General features: G+C 45.8%; 1 protein-coding gene across 1 annotated transcript in view; it reads left to right on the plus strand.

Moving 5' to 3' along the window:
• The first annotated feature begins 254 nt into the window (after positions 1 to 254).
• Positions 255 to 23379, plus strand: part of LOC140388057 (ATP-binding cassette sub-family D member 2-like) — a 158183-nt gene continuing 135058 nt past the window's right edge. The window contains exons 1-2 of the mRNA XM_072471654.1: positions 255 to 1358; positions 18579 to 18759. Coding sequence (XP_072327755.1) covers positions 453 to 1358; positions 18579 to 18759 — 1087 coding nt within the window. The 5' untranslated portion in view covers positions 255 to 452. The remainder of the gene's footprint in view (positions 1359 to 18578; positions 18760 to 23379) is intronic.

The raw sequence follows: 23379 nt of genomic DNA on the forward strand, positions 1-23379 counted from the left end.
GAATGGTCGGTGCAGGCTCGACGGGACGAATGGCCTCCATCTGCGCTGTCGGGACTTCACCTGAGGAAGGAGCAGCGCTCCGAAAGCTAGTGACATCGAAACAAACCTGTTGGACTTTAACCTGGTGTTGTAAGACTTCGTACGGGACTCTAGGGTTGGGTGAAGGTGACGAGGGGGATGGGGTGCACGAGCGCGTAGCCGCTGTACACTGGGCGGCGCGCACGGGCGGGGGCGGCGCGTTCCCGCTGAATGACGGAGGCGAACGCGGTGCCGCAGCGCCTGTGAGCGAGCCGGCGGGCGGCTTGTCCAGTGCGGATCCTCGGACTGGGCGCTCTGCACCATGACACTCCGTAACCCCTCGCCCTCCGCCAACACCGCCCGCCCGCAGCGCCGGCTCTCGGACTGATTTTCCCTCCCCCTCCCCGCCCCCCCCCCCCCGAAAGGCGCCGCAAATGTACCACTTGCTGCGCGTCGCGGCCGGGGTGAAATGGAGCAAGTCCCGGGCCACCCGGAGAGCCGCCTTCCTGCTCGCCGCCGCTTACGGCGCCCGGAGGTTGTACCCGCTCCTCTGGCAGCAGCTGCCGGGCAAAGCAGGGCCCCGGAGCCCGGCGCCCCGGCACGCGGGTGCCCACTGCCCCGGCACGAAAGCGCCGGCCGTCGACGCCGACTTCTGGCAGCAGCTGGTGGGTCTGGGCAGGATCCTCTTCCCGAAGCTGCTCACCAAGGAGCTGGGCTTGCTGTGCCTGCACTCGGTGGCGCTGGTTTCGCGGACCTTCCTCTCCATCTACGTGGCCGGGCTGGACGGCAAGATCGTGAAGACCATTGTGGAGAAGAAGCCCAGGAGCTTCGTGCTGAAGCTGGTCAAGTGGCTGCTGGTGGCCATCCCGGCAACCTTCGTGAACAGCATGATTCGCTACCTGGAGTGCAAGCTGGCTCTGGCATTCCGCACCCGCCTGGTGGATCACGCCTACCGCACCTACTTCACCGACCAGACCTACTACAAGGTCAGCAACATGGACGGGAGGCTGGAAAACCCCGACCAGTCGCTCACGGAGGACATAATGATGTTCGCCCAGTCCATCGCGCACCTGTACTCCAACCTAACCAAGCCCATCCTGGACGTGATGCTGACCTCCTACACCTTGATCCAGACCGCCACTTCGCGGGGAGCCAACCCCACCGGACCCACGCTCCTGGCGGGGCTTGTGGTGTACGCCACAGCCAGGGTGCTGAGAGCCTTCTCTCCGAGGTTTGGTAAGCTGGTGGCCGAAGAAGCCCAGAGGAAGGGATACTTGAGATACATCCATTCACGTATTATAGCCAATGCAGAAGAGATTGCTTTTTACAGGGGACACAGGGTAAGGACTTTCACAGTGAAACTGGAGCTCATTAAACTGATGGTTCACAGGCTGTCAGGACAATGAAAGATGGTACCACCGAAGCCATTAACATATTGTTTTAGACACCACCTGACACCTTACAATTACTCTAATACTTTGAATCCAAACATGAGCGAGTTAGTAACTAGATTATTTGCGTTACAAAAATGTTTTTGGAGCAACGAATTCCTTTCTGCCCCTTTGTTGTAATAATAGGTGTAATATGTTTTGCTGCAATTCCTGGTTGAAAGTCTGGACAATTTATAACTTCTGAAAAAGATGCTGAATTGGTTTCAGTGCCTATTTAAGATTCATTAACTTTACACTGAAGCACGTTTTGCTGAAGGTGGCAAGGTTCTATCTGTTGCTTTGGAATGTTTCAGCAATCCCCAGTGACTTCCATGTTCGAGTTTTGAGCTTTCCCTCCCTGTAGTGATCACAAATTTGGTTTGTAATGTAGCCCTGAAGAAAGTCAGAGCAGTAAAGCTTTATGAAAACATATCTTCCTTTCTAGATTTGTTTTGGATGATAATTTGAGATTAGAATAGAATTGTTATGATTCTGCCAATGACATGCTTTCTGCATGCTGAAGGGGAAGGATTTTGCCATTTTTTTGCATTAGCAATATATATGTTTTATTCATTTACGGGATGTAGGCGATGCTAGTTAGGCCAGTATTTATTGTCCATCTCTGGTTGCCCTTCAGAAGGTGGTGATGAGTTGCCTTCTTGAACCCCTGCAGTCCATCAGGTGTAGGTACACCCACTGTGCTGTCAGGGAGGGAGTTCCAGGATTTTGTCCCAGCAACAGTGAAGGAACGACTATACATTTCCAGGTCAGGGTGGTGAGTGACTTGGAAGGGAATCTCCAGGTGGTGGGGTTCCCAGGTATTTGCTGCTCTTGTCCTTCTAAATGGTAATGGTTGTGGGTTTGGTAGGCACTGTCTAAGTGAGTTCCTGCAATGCATCTTGTAGATGGTACACACGACTGCCACTGTTCGTCGGTGATGGAGGGTTTGAATGCTTGTGGAAGGAGAAGCAATCGAGCGGGCTGCTATGTCCTGGATGGTGTTGAACTTCCTGAGTGTTTTTGGAGCTGCTCTCATCCAGGCAAGTGGGGAGTATTACAATTCACTCCTGACTTGTACCTTGTAGATGGTTGACAGGTTTGGGGGGGGTTAGGAGGTGAATACGTGCCATAGGATTCCTAGCCTTGGACCTGCCCTGCTAGCCACTGTATTAATCTGGCTAGTCCAGTTCAGTTTCTGATCAATGGTATCAATATACAGTCATGTGTAGCATGGATTTGATCAGGGTTAAGCTATATCTGTACTGCTGCAATGACACAACCCAAATGTACATTTTTACACTTCTTTAAAGAACATCCTCAACTGAATCAGCGTGATGTAAAAGTAAAATACTACTGGTACTGAAAATCCGAAATGAAAAGAGAAAATGTTGGAAATATTTAGCAGGCCAGGCATCATGGAAATGGAAGCAGGATTAAAGTTTCAGGTTGATGACCTTTCTTCAGAACAGTTGCAATGATATCATTTGCAGTACCAGCTATAGTTGTAGCCTTTCTCATTAATGCTTTCAATTTGGTTCAAAATTTACTGTCACTTCGTTATGCTGTGGCCTTCAACTAATTATGAACTTGATTGATGGAGGAAAAAGCACAATATTATTGTCTATGCTTCACACAAATGTGTATATGTTTATTTACTGGAGTCACATTTTTCCAGGATAGGCTGAGCAGATAGTGGTTGCGTCTTTCTGTCTGACCTAGTTTTTTTAATCCAGGGACAAATGATTGGTCCACTCTGTTTGTCCATCCAACTGACTAGAGACCAGCTGAATTGGCGGTACTTTCCTCATTCTTTAAATATAGCAGTTATTTTGATTGTAGAGGATATCGGTTCATAGTGGTTTTGAATACTGGGTTTGAATCCTGCACAAATTGTAGGGCTGAATATCAGAATCCTAAGTGAAGTGAATTTGGATATTCTGAATCCAGCTCCTGTCCCAGGTGAGTACACAATACAAGATTGGTCATAATTGTAGACCGTTTGGGAGTCTTAATCTTGGAAATCAGATAACTAGTGCGGAAGATCTAAATGTTGCATTCATGTAGTAGAGAGCTTGTGAAAATCGCTTATTGTCACAAGTAGGCTTCAAATGAAGTTACTGTGAAAAGCCCCAAGTCACCACATTCCGGAGCCTGTTCGGGGAGGCTGGTACGGGAATTGAACCACGCTGCTGGACTGCCTTGGTCTGCTTTCAAAGCCAGCGATTTTAGCCCTGTGCTTAACAGCCCCTTGTGCTGAATGACATTGAAGTAAAGGCACATTTCGATGCAGACATAAGAAAACTTGTATCAAGCAAATGTTGTAACTGACTGAGAATATTTGACACAGGCGCTGGGGTTTGTAAGCTTTGGATTCTTGTCATCAGGATCATATAGCTGCTCCCAAGCCCAGACTTGCTGATAGTGAGACTGGTGGCACAGTCTTCTGGGAGGTGGCCTCCTAAATTGCCGGCATTTACAAGTTGCAATACATCCAAATAAGACTTCAAAAATATGGCACAATTTATGGACTGGAGGCTGAATTAGGATACTTGCAAACCTCTAACCTCTGCTGCAGACCTGACTAAAATAAAGTGAAACCCTATCGAACATTACTTCCTGAAAACAGGAGGTTCCTTTCTTTTAAATGATTGCGATGGACCATAAAAGTTTAGCAGCTTAGATTTTTCAATCATATTTACTGCATATCTCAAGAGACTAACAGAAGTCACTGAATGAAACACTTCTACAAGTCTTATTTGAAATGAAAAATTGTTAAATGCATTTGGAAACTCTAACATTTCTCTTTTTTGAAATAAAAGTAATGGTAATAAAGCAGCAGTTCAGTCAGCACCTTTCCTTTTAATTCATTCTTGAGATGTGGCCTCATTGGCAAGGCCTGTATTTATTTCCCATCCCGAATGAGCCACCTTCCACATTTGAAATGTGGGAGTCTTTTAAGAAAAGGTTGATTACATGTCCCTGTGAAAATAAGGGATAGAAACGGCAAGATTAGGGAACCATGGATGACGGGTGGAGTTGTGGGACTAGCTAAGATGAAAAAGGAAGCATACATAAGATCTAGGCGACTTAAAACTGATGGAGCTTTGGAGGAATATCGGGAAAGTAGGACATCTCAAACGCGCAATAAAGAGGGCTAAAAGGGGTTATGAAATATCTTTGGCTAACAGGCTTAAGGAAAATCCCAAAGCCTTTTATTCGTATATAAAGAGCAAGAGGGTAACTAGAGAAAGGATTGGCCCACTCAAAGACAAAAGAGGGAATTTATGCGTGGAGTCAGAGGAAATGGGTGAGATTCTTAATGAGTACTTTGCATCGGTATTCACCAAGGAGAGGGACATGACGGATGTTGAGGCTAGGGATGGATGTTTAAATACTCTAGGTCAAGTCGGCATAAGGAGGGAGGATGTGTTGGGTGTTCTAAAAGGCATTAAGGTGGACAAGTCCCCAGGTCCGAATGGGATCTATCCCAGGTTACTGAGGGAAGTGAGGGACGAAATAGCTGGGGCCTTAACAGATATCTTTGCAGCATCCTTGAGCACGGGTGAGGTCCCGTGCGACTGGAGAATTGCTCATGTTTTCCCTTTGTTTAAGAAGGATAGCAGGGATAATCCAGGGAATTATAGACCTGTGAGCTTGACGTCAGTGGTAGGCAAACTGTTGGAGAAGATACTGAGGGATAGGATCTATTCACATTTGGAAGAAAATAGACTTATTAGTGATAGGCAGCATGGGAATGGCATGCAAGTATCCTAATGCAGGGAAGGTCATGTCTTACAAACCTAATAGAATTCTTTGAGGAAGTGACAAAGTTAATTGATGAGGGAAAGGCTGTAGATGTCATATACATGGACTTCAGTAAGGCGTTTGATAAAGTTTCCCATGGCAGGTTGATGGAAAAAGTGAAGTCGTATGGGATTCAGGGTGTACTAGCTAGATGGATAAAGAACTGGCTGGGCAACAGGAGACAGAGAGTAGTGGTGGAAGGGAGTGTCTCAAAATGGAGAAAAGGTGACTAGTGGTGTTCCAAAGGGATCCATGCTTGGACCACTGTTGTTTGTGATATACATAAATGATCTGGACAAAGGTATAGGTGGTCTGATTAGCAAGTTTGTAGATGATACTAAGATTGGTGGAGTTGCAGATAGCGAGGAGGACTGTCAGAGAATACAGCAAAATATAGATAGATTGGAGAGTTGGGCAGAGAAATGGCAGATGGAGTTCAATCCAGGCAAATGCGAGGTGATACATTTTGGAAGATCTAATTCAAGAGCGGACTATACGATCAATGGAAGAGTACTTGGGAAAATTGATGTACAGAGATCTGGGAGTTCAGGTCCATTGTACCCTGAAGGTGGCAACGCAGGTCGATAGAATGGTCAAGGAGGCAAACAGCATGCTTGCCTTCATCGGACGGGGTATTGAGTACAAGGGTCGGCAGGTCATGTTACAGTTGTATAGGACTTTGGTTAGGCCACATTTGGAATACTGCATGCAGTTCTGGTCGCCACATTACCAGAAGGATGTGGATGCTTCAGAGAGGGTGCAGAGGAGGTTCACCAGGATGTTGCCTGGTATGGAGGGCGCTAGCTATGAAGAAAGGTTGAGTAGATTAAGATTGTTTTTGTTGGAAAGACGGAGGTTGAGGGGGGACCTGATTGAGGTCTGCAAAATTGAGAGGTATGGACAGGATGGATAGCAACAAGCTTTTTCCAAGAGTGGGGGTGTCAATTACAAGGGGTCACGATTTCAAGGTGAGAGGGGGAAAGTTTAAGGGAGATGTGCGTGGAAAGATTTTTACGCAGAGGGTGGTAGGTGCCTGGAACGCTTTGCCAGCAGAGGTGGTAGAGGCAACCACAATAGCATCATTTAAGATGCATCTAGACAGATATATGAACGAGCGGGGAACAGAGGGAAGTAGATCCTTGGAAAATAGAAGACCGGTTTAGATAAAGGATCTGGATCGGCGCAGGTTGGGCGGGCCGAAGTGCCTGTTCCTGTGCTGTAATTTTCCTGTTCTTCTTTGTTCTTGAACCGCTGTGCCCCTTGTGGTGAAGGTACTCCCCTTTTATAGTGCTGGGTAAGGAGTTCCTGGTTTCTAGCCCAGCAACCATGAAGGAACTGCAGTATGTTTCCAAGACAGGAAAGTGTGACTTGAAGGAGAATTTGGAGGTGGTGGCTTTCCCATGTACCTTCTACCCCTGTCCTAGACAGTAGAGGTGATTTGGGAAGTGTTATTGAAGTTATGGCAAATTGTTGCAATGCAACTTAAATATGGTACGCACTTGGCGGAGGGAAGATGATAGATGGGGTGCCAATCAAGTGTGCTGCGTTATCTTGATGGTATCAAGCTTTTTGAGTGTCATTGAAGCTACACTCCTCAAGCAAGTGACGAGTAATTCATGGTACTCCTGACATAAACCTTATAGATGGTACAAAGGCTTTGGGGAATTGGAAGGTCCCTGAAGAACACCCAGCTTCGGCTAAGTTCATTAGTTGTCTTTGAAAAAGCGCAGATATTTTAATTTTCAGGTGCATGCTCTTCCCAAAGCACTGGTTTAATTTCTTTTTTTTTCTGAACATCTGGAGAACCAGTTTAGAAAAGCAGCAGGCACTAAATGTGGTGGTTGTCCGTGTGGTAGTAAGAAGTGTTTAGAATATACTGTAAAGAAGTTGATGGCATTATATTACCGTAGATACGCTATGGAAATACTGAAGGGGGAGGTGTTGATGGACTGGACGAGTTAGACAAAGTATGAGATTAAGAGGATACATGCCCAGATGGAGGCTGGATATTTTCCTTGTCTGGTACCTGAGGAGTGACAAGAGGTGTTTCTGTAGTTCAGGCCTGACTTTCCTTCTGAGGTCAGCAAACAAACCTCAGGATTGTTCCAGGACCCACGGTGAACTGTAATTTGGTCTTGAATTTTATGGAGGCAGCCAGTTAATTGGCTGTAGGGCAGCTGGGGCTGCCAATTGGCAGTTGCAGCACTGCAAATGGAGGCAAGGTGAAATGGATAATGCTAAGATCGCTGACCATGAGCAGAGTGGGGAAGGCGAGATGGACATACATAATGGAGAGGGTGAATACAAACTGAGATACGTAAATTAAGGGCGTGCAGAGCACATCAGCCTGTCAACCAGGATGCCAAAGACTCCACTACATTGGGAACTCTCAGCATGATATAGGCTTCTACTCTCCCAAGTTTGTTCTCATGATCTTTTGTTGTGTTTCTCACGAGTTCAAACATTGATGGGAAGGGCCGATTCCTGTGTTTGTACTGGGGCAAATGCCCCTGAACAGACATCACAGCAAGCAATGGCACATCTTAAAAATTGAGCAATTAGAGTTTTTTGAGGATGGTGATGTACATCAAGGGGAAACAGTAGATGTAGTGCACTTGGATTTACAAAAGATGTTCGGTAAAGTTCCACACAAAAGGCTAATAGGCATGTTAGGTTCTCATGCAGTTGGGGCTTGTTTATTAGCAAACATAAAGGATTGGCTAACAGAGAGGAAGCAATGAGTAGAGGAACAAGGTATTTTCTAGTTGGCAGACTGAGCAGTACATTGTTGTAAGGATCAATGCTGGGACTTTGGATACATTCATCTCTGTCTCTTCGTTGAAGTCATTAATATAGCTTGTAAATTGTAAGTTTTCTGATGATGCAAAACTAGGTGGGAATATATTCATAGAATCATAGAATTTACAGTGCAGAAGGAGGCCATTTCGCACATTGAGTCTGCACCGGCCCTTGGAAAGAGCACTCAACTTAAACCCATACCTCCACCCTATCCCCATAACCCAATAATCCCACATAACCTTTTTTGGACACTAAGGGCAATTTATCATGGCCAATCCACCTAAATAGCACATCTTTGGACTGTGGGAGGAAACTGGAGCACCCAGAGGAAACCCACGCAGACACTAGGAGAATGTGCAGACTCCGCACAGACAGTGGGCCAAGCTGGGAATTGAACCTGGGACCCTGGAGCTGAGAGAGAGTTGATAGAGTTGACACCCGGCTCCACCGAGATCGGCTGCCAAATTTAAAGGGCACCCCTATCAGATGACGTACCACTGTTCTCTGTCGTTCCTCCCCTCCCCCCAAACAAGTGCCGATACCCACACTTTTTCTCTTCCCCCCCCCCCTCCCCCAATGGTGCTTCCCAGGCACTGCCCCTGGGCACAGGTTGGCATTGTGCCACCCTTGCAGTGCCAATCTGTGCCATGGGCTCACCCCCCAGGGCTACACTTACCTTTGACACCCCTGAGGGATCCCCTCGACTGAATCCCATTTGTCAAAAGCAGTTTTAAACATCACGTCGGCGAGGTTTGAATATTCAGTGAGGGGGTGATTATGTGGTAGTGGGGGGGGGGGGGGGGGGGGAGAGAGGGGGTGCAGGCCAAATCGTATTCAAATTTAATAAAATCCATTAAAATAAGGTGCTTGCCCTTTGTGGGTGTGCATCGTGTGACCTCACGAGCAAAGGGCTGGGAAAATCGGAAAATGCGATCTCTTCAGAGAGAATAGTGTTTCCCGATTCTCTACAGGCTTTCCGCCCACGTTGCCGTTCTCTCTGATGGCGAACGGAGGCTGGAAATAGCCCCCATACATTGGTTAGGTGAGTGAGCAACAAGATGACCGATGGAATATAATATGGAGAAATATGACTATGGTAGATTAGGAAAGCAGAATTTCTTTTTACAAGGTTTGAAACTTGAAAATGATGAGAGGGATTTGGGGGGTACTTGTACAAGGAACGAAGAAAATTAGCATGCAGGAACCGCTAGCAATTAAGGAGGCGTGCTGGCAATTGTTACAAGGGGTTTGGAGTACAAGAATAATTAAATCTTGCTGCAGTTGTCTAGGGCTTTGGTGGGACCACTCTTTGCCCACTGTGCAGTTTTGCTCTCCATATCAAAGTAAATATTTACTTTGCTTAGGAGCCGCTACAGTGAAAATTCACTCGTAATGGGAGACTGAATAAATTAGGCCCGTATCCTCTGGATTTCAGAGATGATTTCATTAAAACATACAAGATTCTAAATGAGCTTGATAGGGTGGATATTGAGAGGTTGTTTCCCCTGGCTGGGAAATCTGGAACATGATCTCAGGATGAGAGGACAATTATTTAAAATTCCGATGTGGAGAAATTTCTTCACTCAAAGGGCTGGCAGTTTTGGAATTTTCTACCTCGGAGGATTATGTATGATCTGTCATTAAATATCTTTAAGGAGACAGATTTTTGGTTACTGGGAATTTGACCGCAGTGTAATTCCAGTAGCGGGAAACTGGTCCACTGGATATTCTGTGTTATTCATAGCATGTTATGTGGTATAAACTCAATCAGTGCTTGCTTAAATGTACTGAAGAATGTGAGCTGGGAGCATAGCTTTCTTCAAGCAATTATTTGTATATGTATGAAAGTCTCGGTTTTATTTGAATTGCAGCCTGTTAATGTAACAAAGTACTGCAAATTGTGAATGAATTTGGTGACTATCATAAGATTGATGGTTAGGTATGACTGCACCCTAAACCATTACAATTCCTGCAAGAGCAATTGAATTTTTCCATTTTCTGCTGGAGCTGAAATTTAACATGTTGATACTGACGGCTGGAAGATTTAATTTTCACTCGTTAATCCCCAAGTATTTTCACAACTGATCTTTTTTCGAACAAGTGCAAATACTTCTATTTTGGGTACTAAATTGAGAAAAGTTAAGAATTGTTCCATGCGTATCCTTTAACTTTAAAGTTTGATGTTGGAGCAGAAATAGTTTACACTGAAGCAAAGACCATTTGTCCTTCACAACCCTGAAAATAAGTGAATGTGACTATTCTTTGCTTGTTTACTTACTTCATGTAAGAAGTTTATGCCAACCACTTGCAGAAGAAGAGAAAGTTAATGCCACAATTGAGGAGAAGGAAGAAAGGGTACAGGATAGGATTAAAAAATAGATAAAATGGAAGTGCTGAATAGATGGGCGGCAATCAAAAATGTAAGTAGTCACCTGTACAGATGTGATACATTCTAGGTTGCTGGAAGAAGCAATGATGGAGATAGCAGAAATTGACCACAATCCATCTGTCTGTCTTGGATATGGGGGTGGCACCAGAAAACTGGAGAACTGCAAATGTGAGAGCCCTATTCACAAAAGGGGAGAGATAAATCAAGTAACTAAGGGGAATCAGTCAAACATCAGTGGTGGGAAAACTAATGGGGGAAGACCATTGCCAAGGACAAAACTAACTTATTTGGAAAAGGATGGACCAATAAAGTATAGCTGGCACAGATTTATTGAAGACAAATTGTGTATGACTAACCTGATCGAGTTGTTTGATGACCTGCTGCTGTTACTCAATGACGATAGAACAGTACATGTGGTATTCATGGACATGGCAGTGCATGGAATTTGAAACCTGAACAAGGACTTGTTGTGGAATAAGATTGGTAGTTAGGAAGCTGTTTTCTTTTAATCTTTATTTGTGTCACAAGTAGGCTTACATTAACACTGCAATGACGTTACTGTGAAAATCCCCTAGTCGCCACACTCCGGCGCCTGTTCAGGTACACTGAGGGAGAATTCAGAGTGCCCAATTCACCTAACAAGCACGTCTTTCTGGACTTGTGGGAGGAAACCGGAGGAAACCCATGCAAACACGGGACGAACGTGCAGACTCCGCACAGGCAATGACCCTAGCCCCTGGTGTGGTGAAGTAACAGTGCTGACCACTGTGCTACCATGCCACCCTTCAATGATAGATGCTGAGATCATAATAAACAGATCTCAAGGAAATAGTTTTTATCCCTCCCCTAATATTGTGATCATCAGATTTAGGAGAAAACCATTCCCAATTAGACTTTCATATCCTGTAACTATAAACAAGTGACAAAATCAGACTCATGACAAAATTTGTGTTTGTATTCTTATGCCTGATTTTACACAAGAACAATGTTAAGTAGTTATTTCCTGAGTGAGAAATTTTGATTATTAAATGTTTTTGGTGAAAGAATTAGAAATTCTGTGTTTAAAGGTGAACTGCTGCAATAAAGTTAGCAATTTGACACACATATTTTGCAAGTTTCTGCTAGCGAGGCATAATGGCTGGGATTCTCCATTTTGGAGCCGATGTGCTCCCGCCAGTGAAGCACCAGGACTGGTGTCCGTTGGGAATGGGGCCCAGGTGCGAGTCTCACTCCTTAAGCTTGCAAATATATGCATGGGGAGAGTTTGCCGAATTCCATCGGAATCCTGGTATTGGCCACCATTTGCGGCAGTCCCCTGACCCCCCCAGGCTGGCAAGGTATGGCATCCCCTCCCCCTCCCCCCATCACAACTGGATAGTGGATAACCCTTCCCATGGCACGCACGCACGAGGGTGACCCAACCCCCCCCCCCCCCCCCCAAAATCAGTGACCCCTGCCTGAAAGCTAAAGGGCAGTCCAGTGAAAAATCACTGCACTTTCACTTACCCTTTCCTAACATCTGCTGGCTCAGACAGAAGCCTTTAAAGCAGTAGAAGTTACAACTAGAAAGCCAAGTACACTTGAAAGGGCTTTAGTCCCAATGACAGCCGTTGAAATGTAAATCTTCCATTCAATTTCACACAGTAATACATTTCACTAGCCAGTGATTAACATTTTTATTCGTCAGAGGTACATGGTGGACTGTTTATTTATATTTCCCTTTACGCTTGAATGCATCTAAAGTATCCTGCTTTGATGTTCCCAATGTTTATAAACACTTGCTATGATTGGCAGCTCCTCACCACATCCAAAGTAGTTCAGTCTTGATGTGGTGAGCAGCTGTCAATTATAGCAAGTGTGTTTATAAACATTACTCTGCTTTGATGCTAACCATAATGGAGATGCATTCAAGCATGAAGGGAAAGATAAATAAACAAGGCATACTGAAAAAGTGAAACCACAGAGCCCACTGAAACTTCAAGGGGAATGAAATACCTCTCCAAGAGACCAGCTGCAGAATGGTTCTGTCCTGTGAGAGGTCTTTAGGACAGACAGGCTGCAGCTGTGCTTTGCCCTGTTATAGAGTGTTAAACATGGAAAAAAGCAGGCTTTACAGAACCAAAGTGACTCCCATCCCTGGGCAGACCCCTGACCTGCGCCACTCCAGCACACGCTCCCTTGGAGGACTTTCCCACTGCATCTAGCCAGTGGCTGCTGTGCCCTTGTGCTCCCTGGAGGTCTGTGGAGAGGGGTACTCGCCTTGTTGCACACCTTGCTCTCCCTTGGACTCCCATGGTGCCTGATCCCCACTTTTAAGGATCTGTAGACATTTTTGCCTGGGTGACTTCCCGCTAGGGGCAGGCGGAGGAAGGGGTGGCTAGGCGCATACCGGGAGGTCAGTGCGTTCGATTTTAATCTCACTAATGAGATTAAAATGAATGCGAGTGAGCTCTGATCAGGTTCTCGCCCTTATTGGTTGAGATCCTGATCATATCAGCTAGGAGCATAGGAAACTGTTTAACGCTCGGCGCAAATCCCGTTTCGGGGGTCTCCTGGAATTTTCCCGACATAGCGGGGTTTGCACCGTATGCAATGCTGCTGGAGAATTGCCCCCAATGTTCTAGAAAATAAAATTTGAAGCGTCAACTGTAGACTTCACTAAGCGCAAAAAGCACACTCATTCATAACAACCCGTTTACCACATTTACGTTCTTTAAACAACATAAACCCTTAGAACAACAAACATTTCATTCAAATGCACAATCCCTTAATGTACAAGCAATGTTATTTGGAGTCCCACTTCAAAACATTTATAACCACTAGTAGCTGTCAATCAAACTATGAAATAATAGGCACCCTTCTGTGATAATGGGATTGTTGTGAAACTACTCGTGCGACACCAGTCCAGGAATAGAAATCTAGAGCTTATGCCAGCATGCAATGAAATAGCAAGCAATGGTTTTTTACAACTTCAAAATTTTCTTTTCAACGATTTGAAGGGTAGCACTTTTATATACCATGATGGCTTGACTGCTCCCTTTGACAGGTGCTTTTGACAGTTCCTTTTGACATTTTTGACAGGTTCCCTTGACACAAACGACAAGTGCTTTTGACAACTGGTTTTGACAGATCTGTTGCCCTTTCCAATGAGTTTTATATATTATTTCACTGCCTACTTTTAAACTACCAGACCTTCCTCAAAGATGTCCTGAGACCTGGTCCAAAGGATTACCTCACCTCTTCGAAGTGTTACTCTGGCTATGCAAATGAATCCACGAAGTATAGACCTCCTACCAGATCGATTTGGCATCTGTCGGAGTCTCTGTCGGCGGGATCCTCCGCCCCACCAGCAGCGCACCTATGCATGCATGTATCCCGAGAGCATGGGATGGCCCACAATGGAAAACAACATTGGCCGGCTGTAGGAACGGAGAATCCCTGTTGTCGACGAGGGCGCACTGCGCAGGAAAATGGGGCTGGCGGGGTGGAGAATCCCGCCCCTTGAGTTTCTTACGCCTCGAGTACCAAACCCGACTTCATTGGAGGCAACTTATTGTTTAACTGGCCAGCTGCATCTCTAAACCACGCTGGCGCAAAATATGAACCACCCCGTCAAAATTGGAAGTGGTATGTTAGAGGCCATCTGCCATGGTGAAAATCTAGGCCTTAGTTTTTAAACTTAACTTTTGTGTGCTAAGACTTGTTGGAAAAACAATTCCCCCTGTTGCTGTTGACAATTATGTTTTCCTTGTTTTGCACTCCAAGCTGGGCACTATATAATTGGAAAATAAAAACACCAAGTGCTGGAAATACTCAGCAGGTGTAGCTGAACCGATGGAGAAAACAGAATTAAAGCTTTTGAGTTGAAATTTCTGTTCAAAACTTAAGGAAGGTAGAAACCTGATGAATTTTATTCTGTTGAAAGGGAGGGTGGGGGGGCGGGGGGAGAACAAATTGAAGGCCTGGAATAGGGTAGAGGGTGGGAGAGATGAAAATGGCAATGACATGATGGAACAAAAGACTAAAGGGGGCAGTAATGATTTTAATAAAGAAACAAAGCATTTGTCCAGTGTGGGTGAATGGCATAATAATGAACAGCTCTGTCCACAAACAAAAACATGAAAACCAAATTTCAGACCCTCGCAAGACACAAAATAAATCAAAATGGAGGACAAAATGCATGGTCTGAAATATTGGAAGTCAAATGTTGAAGCTTGCATTGAGCTTCAGTGGAACACTAGCCAGCCAAGGACAGGATTATGACCCTGAGAGCAAGGTAGTGAATTAAAATGGCAAACAATCGTAAGCTCTGTATCATGCTTGTGGATTGAATGGTGGTGTTCTGTAATGCAGTCACCCAATCTGTTTTTGGTCTCCCCATTGTTGAGGAGACCACATTGTGAGCAGCAAATACCTAAGGAGGTTTGAAGACGTAGGAGTTAGAGCAGATGTGCAGGAAATAAGTCAGATATGGTAAGGGCCCCGACAACCACAGTGGAGGGGAATCCTTGGTTGAGGACGATTTTGCTTTTATTACAGAATTGGCAGAAATGTATGTAAGATCCCTTCCTGTTGATTCCCTTACTTCCTTTCTTTTCACTTTGTCATCGTTTTTGTCCCATGGATCTTTAATGGAAACATACCTTTAAGTCGAGCAGAGGAAGTGAGGAACTCTTAAGTATCAAAATAGTACACTCTGCGATGAAATTTTAGATTTTGAACAGAAGAACTCAGACTTTCTGGCACCTGAGAGATTTGGTTTGATTGGTTGGCTGATGGCCAATGATTTGGCCAAGGACTGCAATCTGCCCCGCAACAGCCTGCTGGTTCTGGGTCTGCAGAGAAATCTCTAGATCCTGATTAATCTACAGTGAAAACCATTGCAGACTAAAAGCAAACATCTCATCCAATTAGAGGCTTGGACTGAAGAAATAAAGTGGGACACATACGTTCAGCATGTTGGAAGTTACATGGAAATCCCCTGGAACTTGTTGGGGTTCATAAGGAGGATTATGAAAAGGGAACAAAAGTGGAGAATACTACAGGGCAGACTGTAGCTCTAATTGGACTTAGGAGACCTGTGGTAAACACTGCTGTGGGAGCAGTGTGATGAAAGGTTGATGAAAGATATGCAGGTATTTTGTCAGGGAAGATCACCCTATTTTCATTGAATGATGTAGCCAAATCTGTAACTATTTGAAGAGGCACTGGTGCCATGCAAACGTTCTTACTGGAGAGGGATTTGGTTTTCCCTCCGGAGAGTTCAGTGAAAGCTAAGGTGTTAATGAAGGACATAAGTGGAGATTATATCCCAGTTCAATTGTATAAAGTACAATTGGAGTGTGATTTATTGTTCGGTCCAGTAACTCTGAGTGGTTAAGAGGTTACCAGTGGATGGGATAGATTTATTTTTGGGGAATGATTTGGCAGGAGAGAAGGTTGTAGCCTCATCCATGATTACAGAGAGTCTGAGGGAAAATAAGGAGACAGAATTGTTATAGGAACAATTTCCAGATTTTTTCCGTCATGTGTGGTGACCAGGGCAATGACTAAACAAAGTCTACCAGCAGAGATTCAAGACACACCACCATCATAATGGTAGAGTAACCAAAACTAACCTTGAGAATGAGGATAATTCCGCAGAAGTGTTTGGTAGGACTTCATTAATTGAGACTCAGCAGACAGATCCAGAATTAGATAGATCAGCACAGTCGGCTCTTAACTGCGAGGTAATAGGTAAACTACAACATGTGATAAGACCAGCCAATTTAATACCCATAACAATGTTTGAAGAACCATTTAGTTGGGTATTGGTAGGCTGTGTAGGACCGTTGCCTAAAACAAAGGCAGTACATCCTTACGGTCATGGGTATGACCACCCAATTTCCAGAAGCTGTACGTTTGAGAACAATTACAGCCAAGATAGTAGCAGAAAAGTTCACGCAGTTTTTCACACGCTATAGTCTACCCATAGAAATACAATCTGACCAGGGTTCTAACTTTATATCTAAAATTTTCCAGGACATAATTTGTAGTTCAGATATCAAACAATTGAAATCAACTGCCTATCACCTACAAACTCGGGGAGATTTGGAGATATCATCAGAATCGCAAAACTATGATTCGGGCCTATTCCCATGAATATCCAAGAGATTGGGTCAAGGGATTGGATTTCTTACTATTTGCCACCAGAGATTCTCTGAATGAATCCACTGGGTTTAGCCCATTTGAATTAGTTTATGACCACTGTTGCCAGCGACCTGGCGGTGGCGAGGGTGCTACCTCAAGACGATGATGCAGGGATAGGAAGGCCAATGGGATACTTTTTTTTAAAAAAGACACTTCCGTGCAAAAGAAAGTACTCCACCATTGCAAAGGAAGTCTTAGCATTGCTACTAGCCCTTCAGCACTTGGAAGCATATGTCCAGCATGTCAATAAACAACGCTTAATTTATACGGACCATAATCCGCTTGCATTCTTGGAAAAGTTTAAAACACTCATGATTATTCTGTTGGAGTTTATTATTACAACAGTTCAATGTTAAAATTGTAAAAATCCTAGGAAGGGATAAAGTGACAGCAGATGCTTTGTCGCAGGTTTAAGAGCTGACTAGTTACCAATGTTTGTGTTGGGAAGGGAATCTATATAACGAGGAACAGATAAATATATATATGTTTGTGAGTAATGTCTTCCATACCTCCATAATGAAATGTCCGTGCCTTGACATTTCATTCCTTTTGGGGAAGGAAGCAACAGGACCCTTCCTGTTGATTCACTTATTTCCTATATCTTTTACTTTGTCATTATCATTTTTGGTCCATGGATCTTTAATGGAGACATACCTTTAAGTCACGCAGAGGAAGTGAGGAACTTAAATTTTCAAAATAGTACACCGTGCTATGAAGTTTTAGCTTTTGAAAAGAACGCCCAACTTTCTTGCACCCGAGGGATTTGGTTTGATTGGTTGGCTGGTGGCCAATGGATTTGTCAAGTACTGTATTCTGCCCGGCAACAGACAGCGATTGGGTTCTGCCAGGTGGCGTTTTCGGAGGACCCAGCAGAGGAAGCTCCTGGATGCTTAGAGGCGAGGTTGTGTTTTGCTCTCTCTCTTTCTCCCAAATGTTTCTGCCCGCTGGATCTGAATCTGCAGCGAACCCTTGAGACCCTGATGAATCTACAATAGAAACCATTACAGACTAAAAGTAAAGATCTCATCTAACTAAAGGCATAGACTGAGAAAAAATGTAACTGGAAGGCATCCATCTGAAACATAGACTTTTTCTTTTTCTTTTAGTGTTATGATTTTTATACCCCTCTTTCCCCTTTAATGTTTGTCTTGTGTGTAGAGGGTGGGGCAAGTTAAAGGCGAGGTGTTAGAAGTGAGATGATAGTTATCCAGTTGTATTTGCTGCTTATTTAATTATAGTTATTATTAATAAAAGTTAATTCTTTTTAAATTTACAAACCTGGTGAGTGTAGTTATTGGGCATCAAAGACATTAGGTATATTTAAAATGAATATTTTAATAAAATGAACGGGCAGCACGGTAGCACACGTGGATAGCACTGTGGCTTCACAGCGCCAGGATCCCAGGTTCGATTCCTTGCTGGGTCACTGTCTGTGCGGAGTTTGCACGTTCTCCCCGTGTCTACGTGTGTTTCCTCCGGGTGCTCCGGTTTCCTCCCACAGTCCAAAGACATGCAGATTAGGTGTATTGGCCATGCTAAATTGCATTTGTGTCCAAAAAAGGTTGGAGGGGTTATTGGGTTACGGGGATAAGGTGGAAGTGAGGGCTTAAATGGGTCGGTGCAGACTGGATGGGCCGCATGGCCTCCTTCTGCACTGTATGTTCTATGAATAGTTAATTTCAATTGTGTTGTGATTCCAGGTCAAGTGGGGCTGGAATTGACCGTGCACTGGCCCAGGGTGTCGTAATATGTTCCATTAGTATTCTGCAGTTGTATTTATTTTGTTTCATGTTGTTGCTTCCAAAGTTCAAGTCACTGCTCAAACGTCCAGCAACCTTACAAGTTCATGCATGTGTTTGAAGTTCTGCACTGGTAACTTTCACTACTTTCAAATAATGTTGGTATATGTAACATTTATACTTCTGTTGTCTTCTATTTTGTTTTTGTAGGTGGAAATGAACCAGCTACAAAAAAGCTACAAGTCACTTGCTGCCCAGATTAATCTTATTTTGTCCAAAAGACTTTGGTACATTATGTTGGAGCAATTTCTAATGAAGTATGTGTGGAGTGGGAGTGGATTAGTGATGGTAGCAGTACCAATCATCACAGCAACAGGTTTTGCAGACAATGGTAATGAAGCAAATTTTCGGCAATTGATTAAAAACTTGGTGTTGTATTGAGCCCCAGAATGTTACGATCGATTATATAATGTGCTTGGTTAATGATTACTGATGCTGATATGGGAAAGCCACAGCTGAACGCATCCCATAACAACATTCGGACTGCTCCCATATACTTGTCAGTGACTGACAGTGCTGCTTCTGCTCAGTGGTAGTAGGTGCAGAAGATATATCAAAAATACATGCCAGTAGGACAAAGTAATATTTCTTTGAAGACATCAATGTGCAAGGCTCTAAATGGAATAGATCTTTTGGGAGATGTTAAATTGAGATTCTGTGGCACAAATAAGCCATTAGGCAAGTATTTATGTCTCCGTGCAAATGTTATTTTAAAAAAAATATATATTTTATTGAAATTATTTTCCCTGAGCAACATTTTTCCCGCTTACAAAACAAGCGAAACGATAACAGTAACAAAACAGAAATTTTAAAACTTTTTAACAATAATAATAATAGTAGTAATAATATACAAGTAACAAAACCTCGTACTCTATTGACCTATACTCAACTGCCTCCCCCCCACCCCCCCCCCCCCCCCCCCCCCCCCCTCTGGGTTGCTGCTGCTGGTCATCCGTCTTCCCTCTAACGTTCCCCTAGGTAGTCGAGAAATGGCTGCCACCGCCTGGTGAACCCTTGAGCCGATCCTCTCGGCAAACTTTATCTGCTCCAGTTTAATAAACCCCGCCATATCGTTTACCCAGGCCTCCAGTCCGGGGGGTTTCGCCTCCTTCCACATGAGTAGGATCCTGCGCCGGGCTACGAGGGACGCAAAGGCCACGACATCGGCCTCTTTCGCCTCCTGCACTCCCGGCTCTTCCGCAACTCCAAATAGAGCTAACCCCCAGCCTGGGTTGACCCGGGCCTTCACCACCTGCGAAATCACTCACGTCACTCCCTTCCAATACCCTTCCAGTGCCGGGCACGCCCAAAACATATGTGCGTGGTTTGCCGGGCTCCCGCCACACCTCCCACATTTGTCCTCCACTCCAAAGAACCTGCTCAATCTTGCCCGTTATGTGTGCTCTATGTAGCACCTTTAATTGAATCAGGCTAAGCCTGGAGCATGAGGAAGAGGAATTTACCCTGCTTAGGGCATCAGCCCACATACCCTCCTCTATCTCCTCCCCTAATTCTTCTTTCCACTTTCCTTTTAGTTCGCCCACCGCCTCCTCCCCCTCTTCCCTCATCTCTCTATAAATCTCTGACACCTTGCCCTCTCCGACCCACACCCCTGAAAGCACCCTGTCCTGTATCCCCTGTGTCGGGAGCCGCGGAAATTCCCTCACCTGTTGTCTAGTAAACGCCCTCACCTGCATATATCTCAAGAAATTCCCCCGGGGTAACTTATACTTTTCCTCCAGTGCTCCCAAGCTCGCAAAAGTCCCATCTATGAATAAATCTCCCACCTTCCTAATTCCCAACTGGTACCAGCTCTGAAATCCTCCATCCATTCTTCCTGGGGCGAACCTATGGTTGTTCCTGATAGGGGACCCCACCAGGGCTCCCCGCACCCCTCTCTGTCGCCTCCACTGTCCCCATATGTTCAGTGTTACCGCCACCACCGGGTTCGTGGTGTACTTTTTTGGTGAGAACGGTAGCGGCGCCATCACCAGCGCCTCTAGACTCGTCCCTTTACAGGACCTTCTCTCCAGCCTTTTCCACGCCGCTCCCTCACCCTCCATCATCCATCTACGTATCATTGCCACATTGGCGGCCCAATAATCTCCCAAATTAGGTAGTGCCAGTCCTCCTCTGTCCCTACTGCGCTGCAGGAACCCCCTCCTTACTCTCGGAACTTTCCCTGCCCACACACAGCTCGTAATGCTCCTATCTATTTTATTAAAAAAGGTCCTGGTGATTAAAATAGGGAGACATTGAAATACAAATAAGAACCTCGGGAGGACCATCACCTTAATTGCCTGCACCCTGCCCGCCAGCGATAAAGGCTGCATGTCCCACCTCTTAAAGTCCTCCTCCATTTGTTCTACCAGCCGTGTCAGATTAAGTCTGTGCAAGGCTCCCCAGCTCCTAGCGATCTGAATCCCCAAGTATCGGAAGTTTCTTTCCACTTTCCTTAGCGGTAAGCCTTCTATCTCTCTACTCTGGTCCCCTGGATGTATCACATATAATTCACTCTTCCCCATGTTTAACCTATACCCCGAAAATTCCCCGAACCTCCTCAAGATTCGCATAACCTCTATCATCCCCCCCCCCCCCTGCTGGGTCCGACACGTATAGCAATAGGTCATCCGCGTATAACGAGACTCTGTGTTCTTCTCCCCCTCTAGTCACCCCTCTCCATTTCCTGGAGTCTCTCAGCGCCATGGCCAGAGGTTCAATTGCCAGCGCAAACAACAATGGAGATAGCGGGCATCCCTGTCTTGTTCCCCTATATAATCGGAAATACTCCGATCTATGTCGACCTGTAACTACGCTTGCCGTTGGTGCCCCATAAAGTAGTCTAACCCAGCGAATAAATCCGTTCCCAAACCTCCTTAACACTTCCCATAAATACTCCCACTCCACCCTATCAAATGCCTTCTCTGCGTCCATTGCCGCCACTATCTCTGCCTCCCCCTCCACTGAGGGCATCATTATCACCCCTAATAGCCGTCGCACGTTAACATTCAATTGTCTCCCTTTTACGAACCCTGTCTGGTCATCGTGCACCACCCCTGGGACACAGTCCTCTATCCTTGATGCCAGCACCTTTGCTAGCAGTTTGGCGTCCACGTTCAATAGTGAAATAGGTCTATAGGACCCACACTGCATCGGATCTTTGTCCCTCTTCAAAATTAGCGATATCGTCGCCTCCGACATTGTCGGGGGTAGTGTCCCCCCCTTCCCTGGCCTCATTGAACGTCCTTGCCAACAACGGGGCCAACAAGTCCACATATTTTCTGTAGAATTCCACCGGGAACCCGTCTGGCCCCGGGGCCTTCCCTGCTTGCATGCTTCCCAGTCCCTTAATAACCTTGTTCACCTCAATCGGCGCTCGCAGGCCTGCCACCGCCTGCTCCTCCACTTTCGGGAACCTCAACTGGTCCAGGAACTGCCGCATCCCCTCCTCTCCCTCTTGGGGCTGAGACCTATACAGTTCTTCATAAAAGATCTTAAACACCTCATTTATCTTTCCTGCCCTTCGCACGGTGTCTCCCCTTTCATCCCTAATTCCTCCTATCTCCCTCGCTGCTGCCCTCTTTCGCAATTGGTGCGCCAACAGGCGACTAGCCTTTTCCCCATATTCATACCTCCTCCCCTGTGCCTTCCTCCACAGTACCTCCGCCTTTCTGGTGGTCAGAAGGTCAAACTCGGTCTGGAGTCGTCTCCTCTCCCTGTACAGCTCCTCCTCCGGGGTCTCTGCAAATTCCCTGTCCACCCTTAAAATCTCCCCCAGTAATCTATCCCTTTCCTTGGCCTCTGTTTTCCTTTTGTGGGCCCCAATAGAAATCGGCTCTCCTCTGACCACCGCTTTTAGTGCTTCCCAGACCACTCCCACAGGGACCTCGCCGTCGTCATTGACCTCCAGGTATCTCTCGATACACCCCCTCACTCTTGCGCACACTCCCTCATCCGCCATCAGTCCCACATCTAATCGCCAGAGTGTTCTCTGCTCCCTGTCCTCTCCTACTTCCAGGTCCACCCAATGTGGGGCATGATCCGAAACAGCTATGGCTGAGTATTCAGCTTCTTCCACCCTAGAGATCAACGACCTTCCTAGAACAAAAAAATCTATCCGGGAGTACACTTTATGGACGTGGGAGAAGAAGGAATACTCCCTAGCCCTGGGTCTAAGAAATCGCCATGGATCCACTCCCCCCATTTGGTCCATAAACCCCTTAAGTACCTTGGCCGCTGCCGGCCTTCTTCCAGTCCTTGAGCTGGATCTATCTAGCCCCGGGATCAGCACCGTATTAAAGTCCCCTCCTAAAATCAAATTTCCTGCCTCCAGGTCTGGAATACGCCCCAGCATCCGTCTCATGAACCCCGCATTGTCCCAATTTGGGGCATATACATTAACCAACACGACCTCCATTCCCTCCAGCCTACCACTCACCATTACATATCTACCTCCACTATCTGCTACTATGTTCTTTGCTTCAAATGCTACCCGTTTCCCCACCAAAATGGCCACCCCTCTGTTCTTTGCGTCCAGTCCTGAGTGGAACACCTGTCCCACCCATCCTTTCCTTCGCCTAACTTGGTCCGCCACCTTTAGGTGCGTCTCTTGGAGCATAACCACGTCTGCCCTTAGTCCTTTCAAATGCGCGAGCGCTCGGGCCCTTTTTATCGGCCCATTCAGGCCTCTCACGTTCCACGTGATCAGCCTCACGGGGGGGCTACCTGCCCCCCTCCCGTGTCGACTAGCCATTACCTTCTCTAGGCCAGTCCCATATCCCGCCTCCGCGCTCCCGCTCGCTCCCCCAGCGTCGCATTCCGCCCCCGACCACCTTCTCTTTAGCCATTTCCTTTTGGATTTCCGCAGCAGCAACCCAGTTGTCCCCCCCCGTCCCCCCCCCGCTAGATCCCCATCTAGCTTGATTGCTCCCCCCATATCACTTCCGTAAGT

This window comes from Scyliorhinus torazame, chromosome 13 (assembly GCF_047496885.1).
Source record: "Scyliorhinus torazame isolate Kashiwa2021f chromosome 13, sScyTor2.1, whole genome shotgun sequence".
In the NCBI taxonomy this organism is placed as follows: Eukaryota; Metazoa; Chordata; class Chondrichthyes; order Carcharhiniformes; family Scyliorhinidae; genus Scyliorhinus; species Scyliorhinus torazame.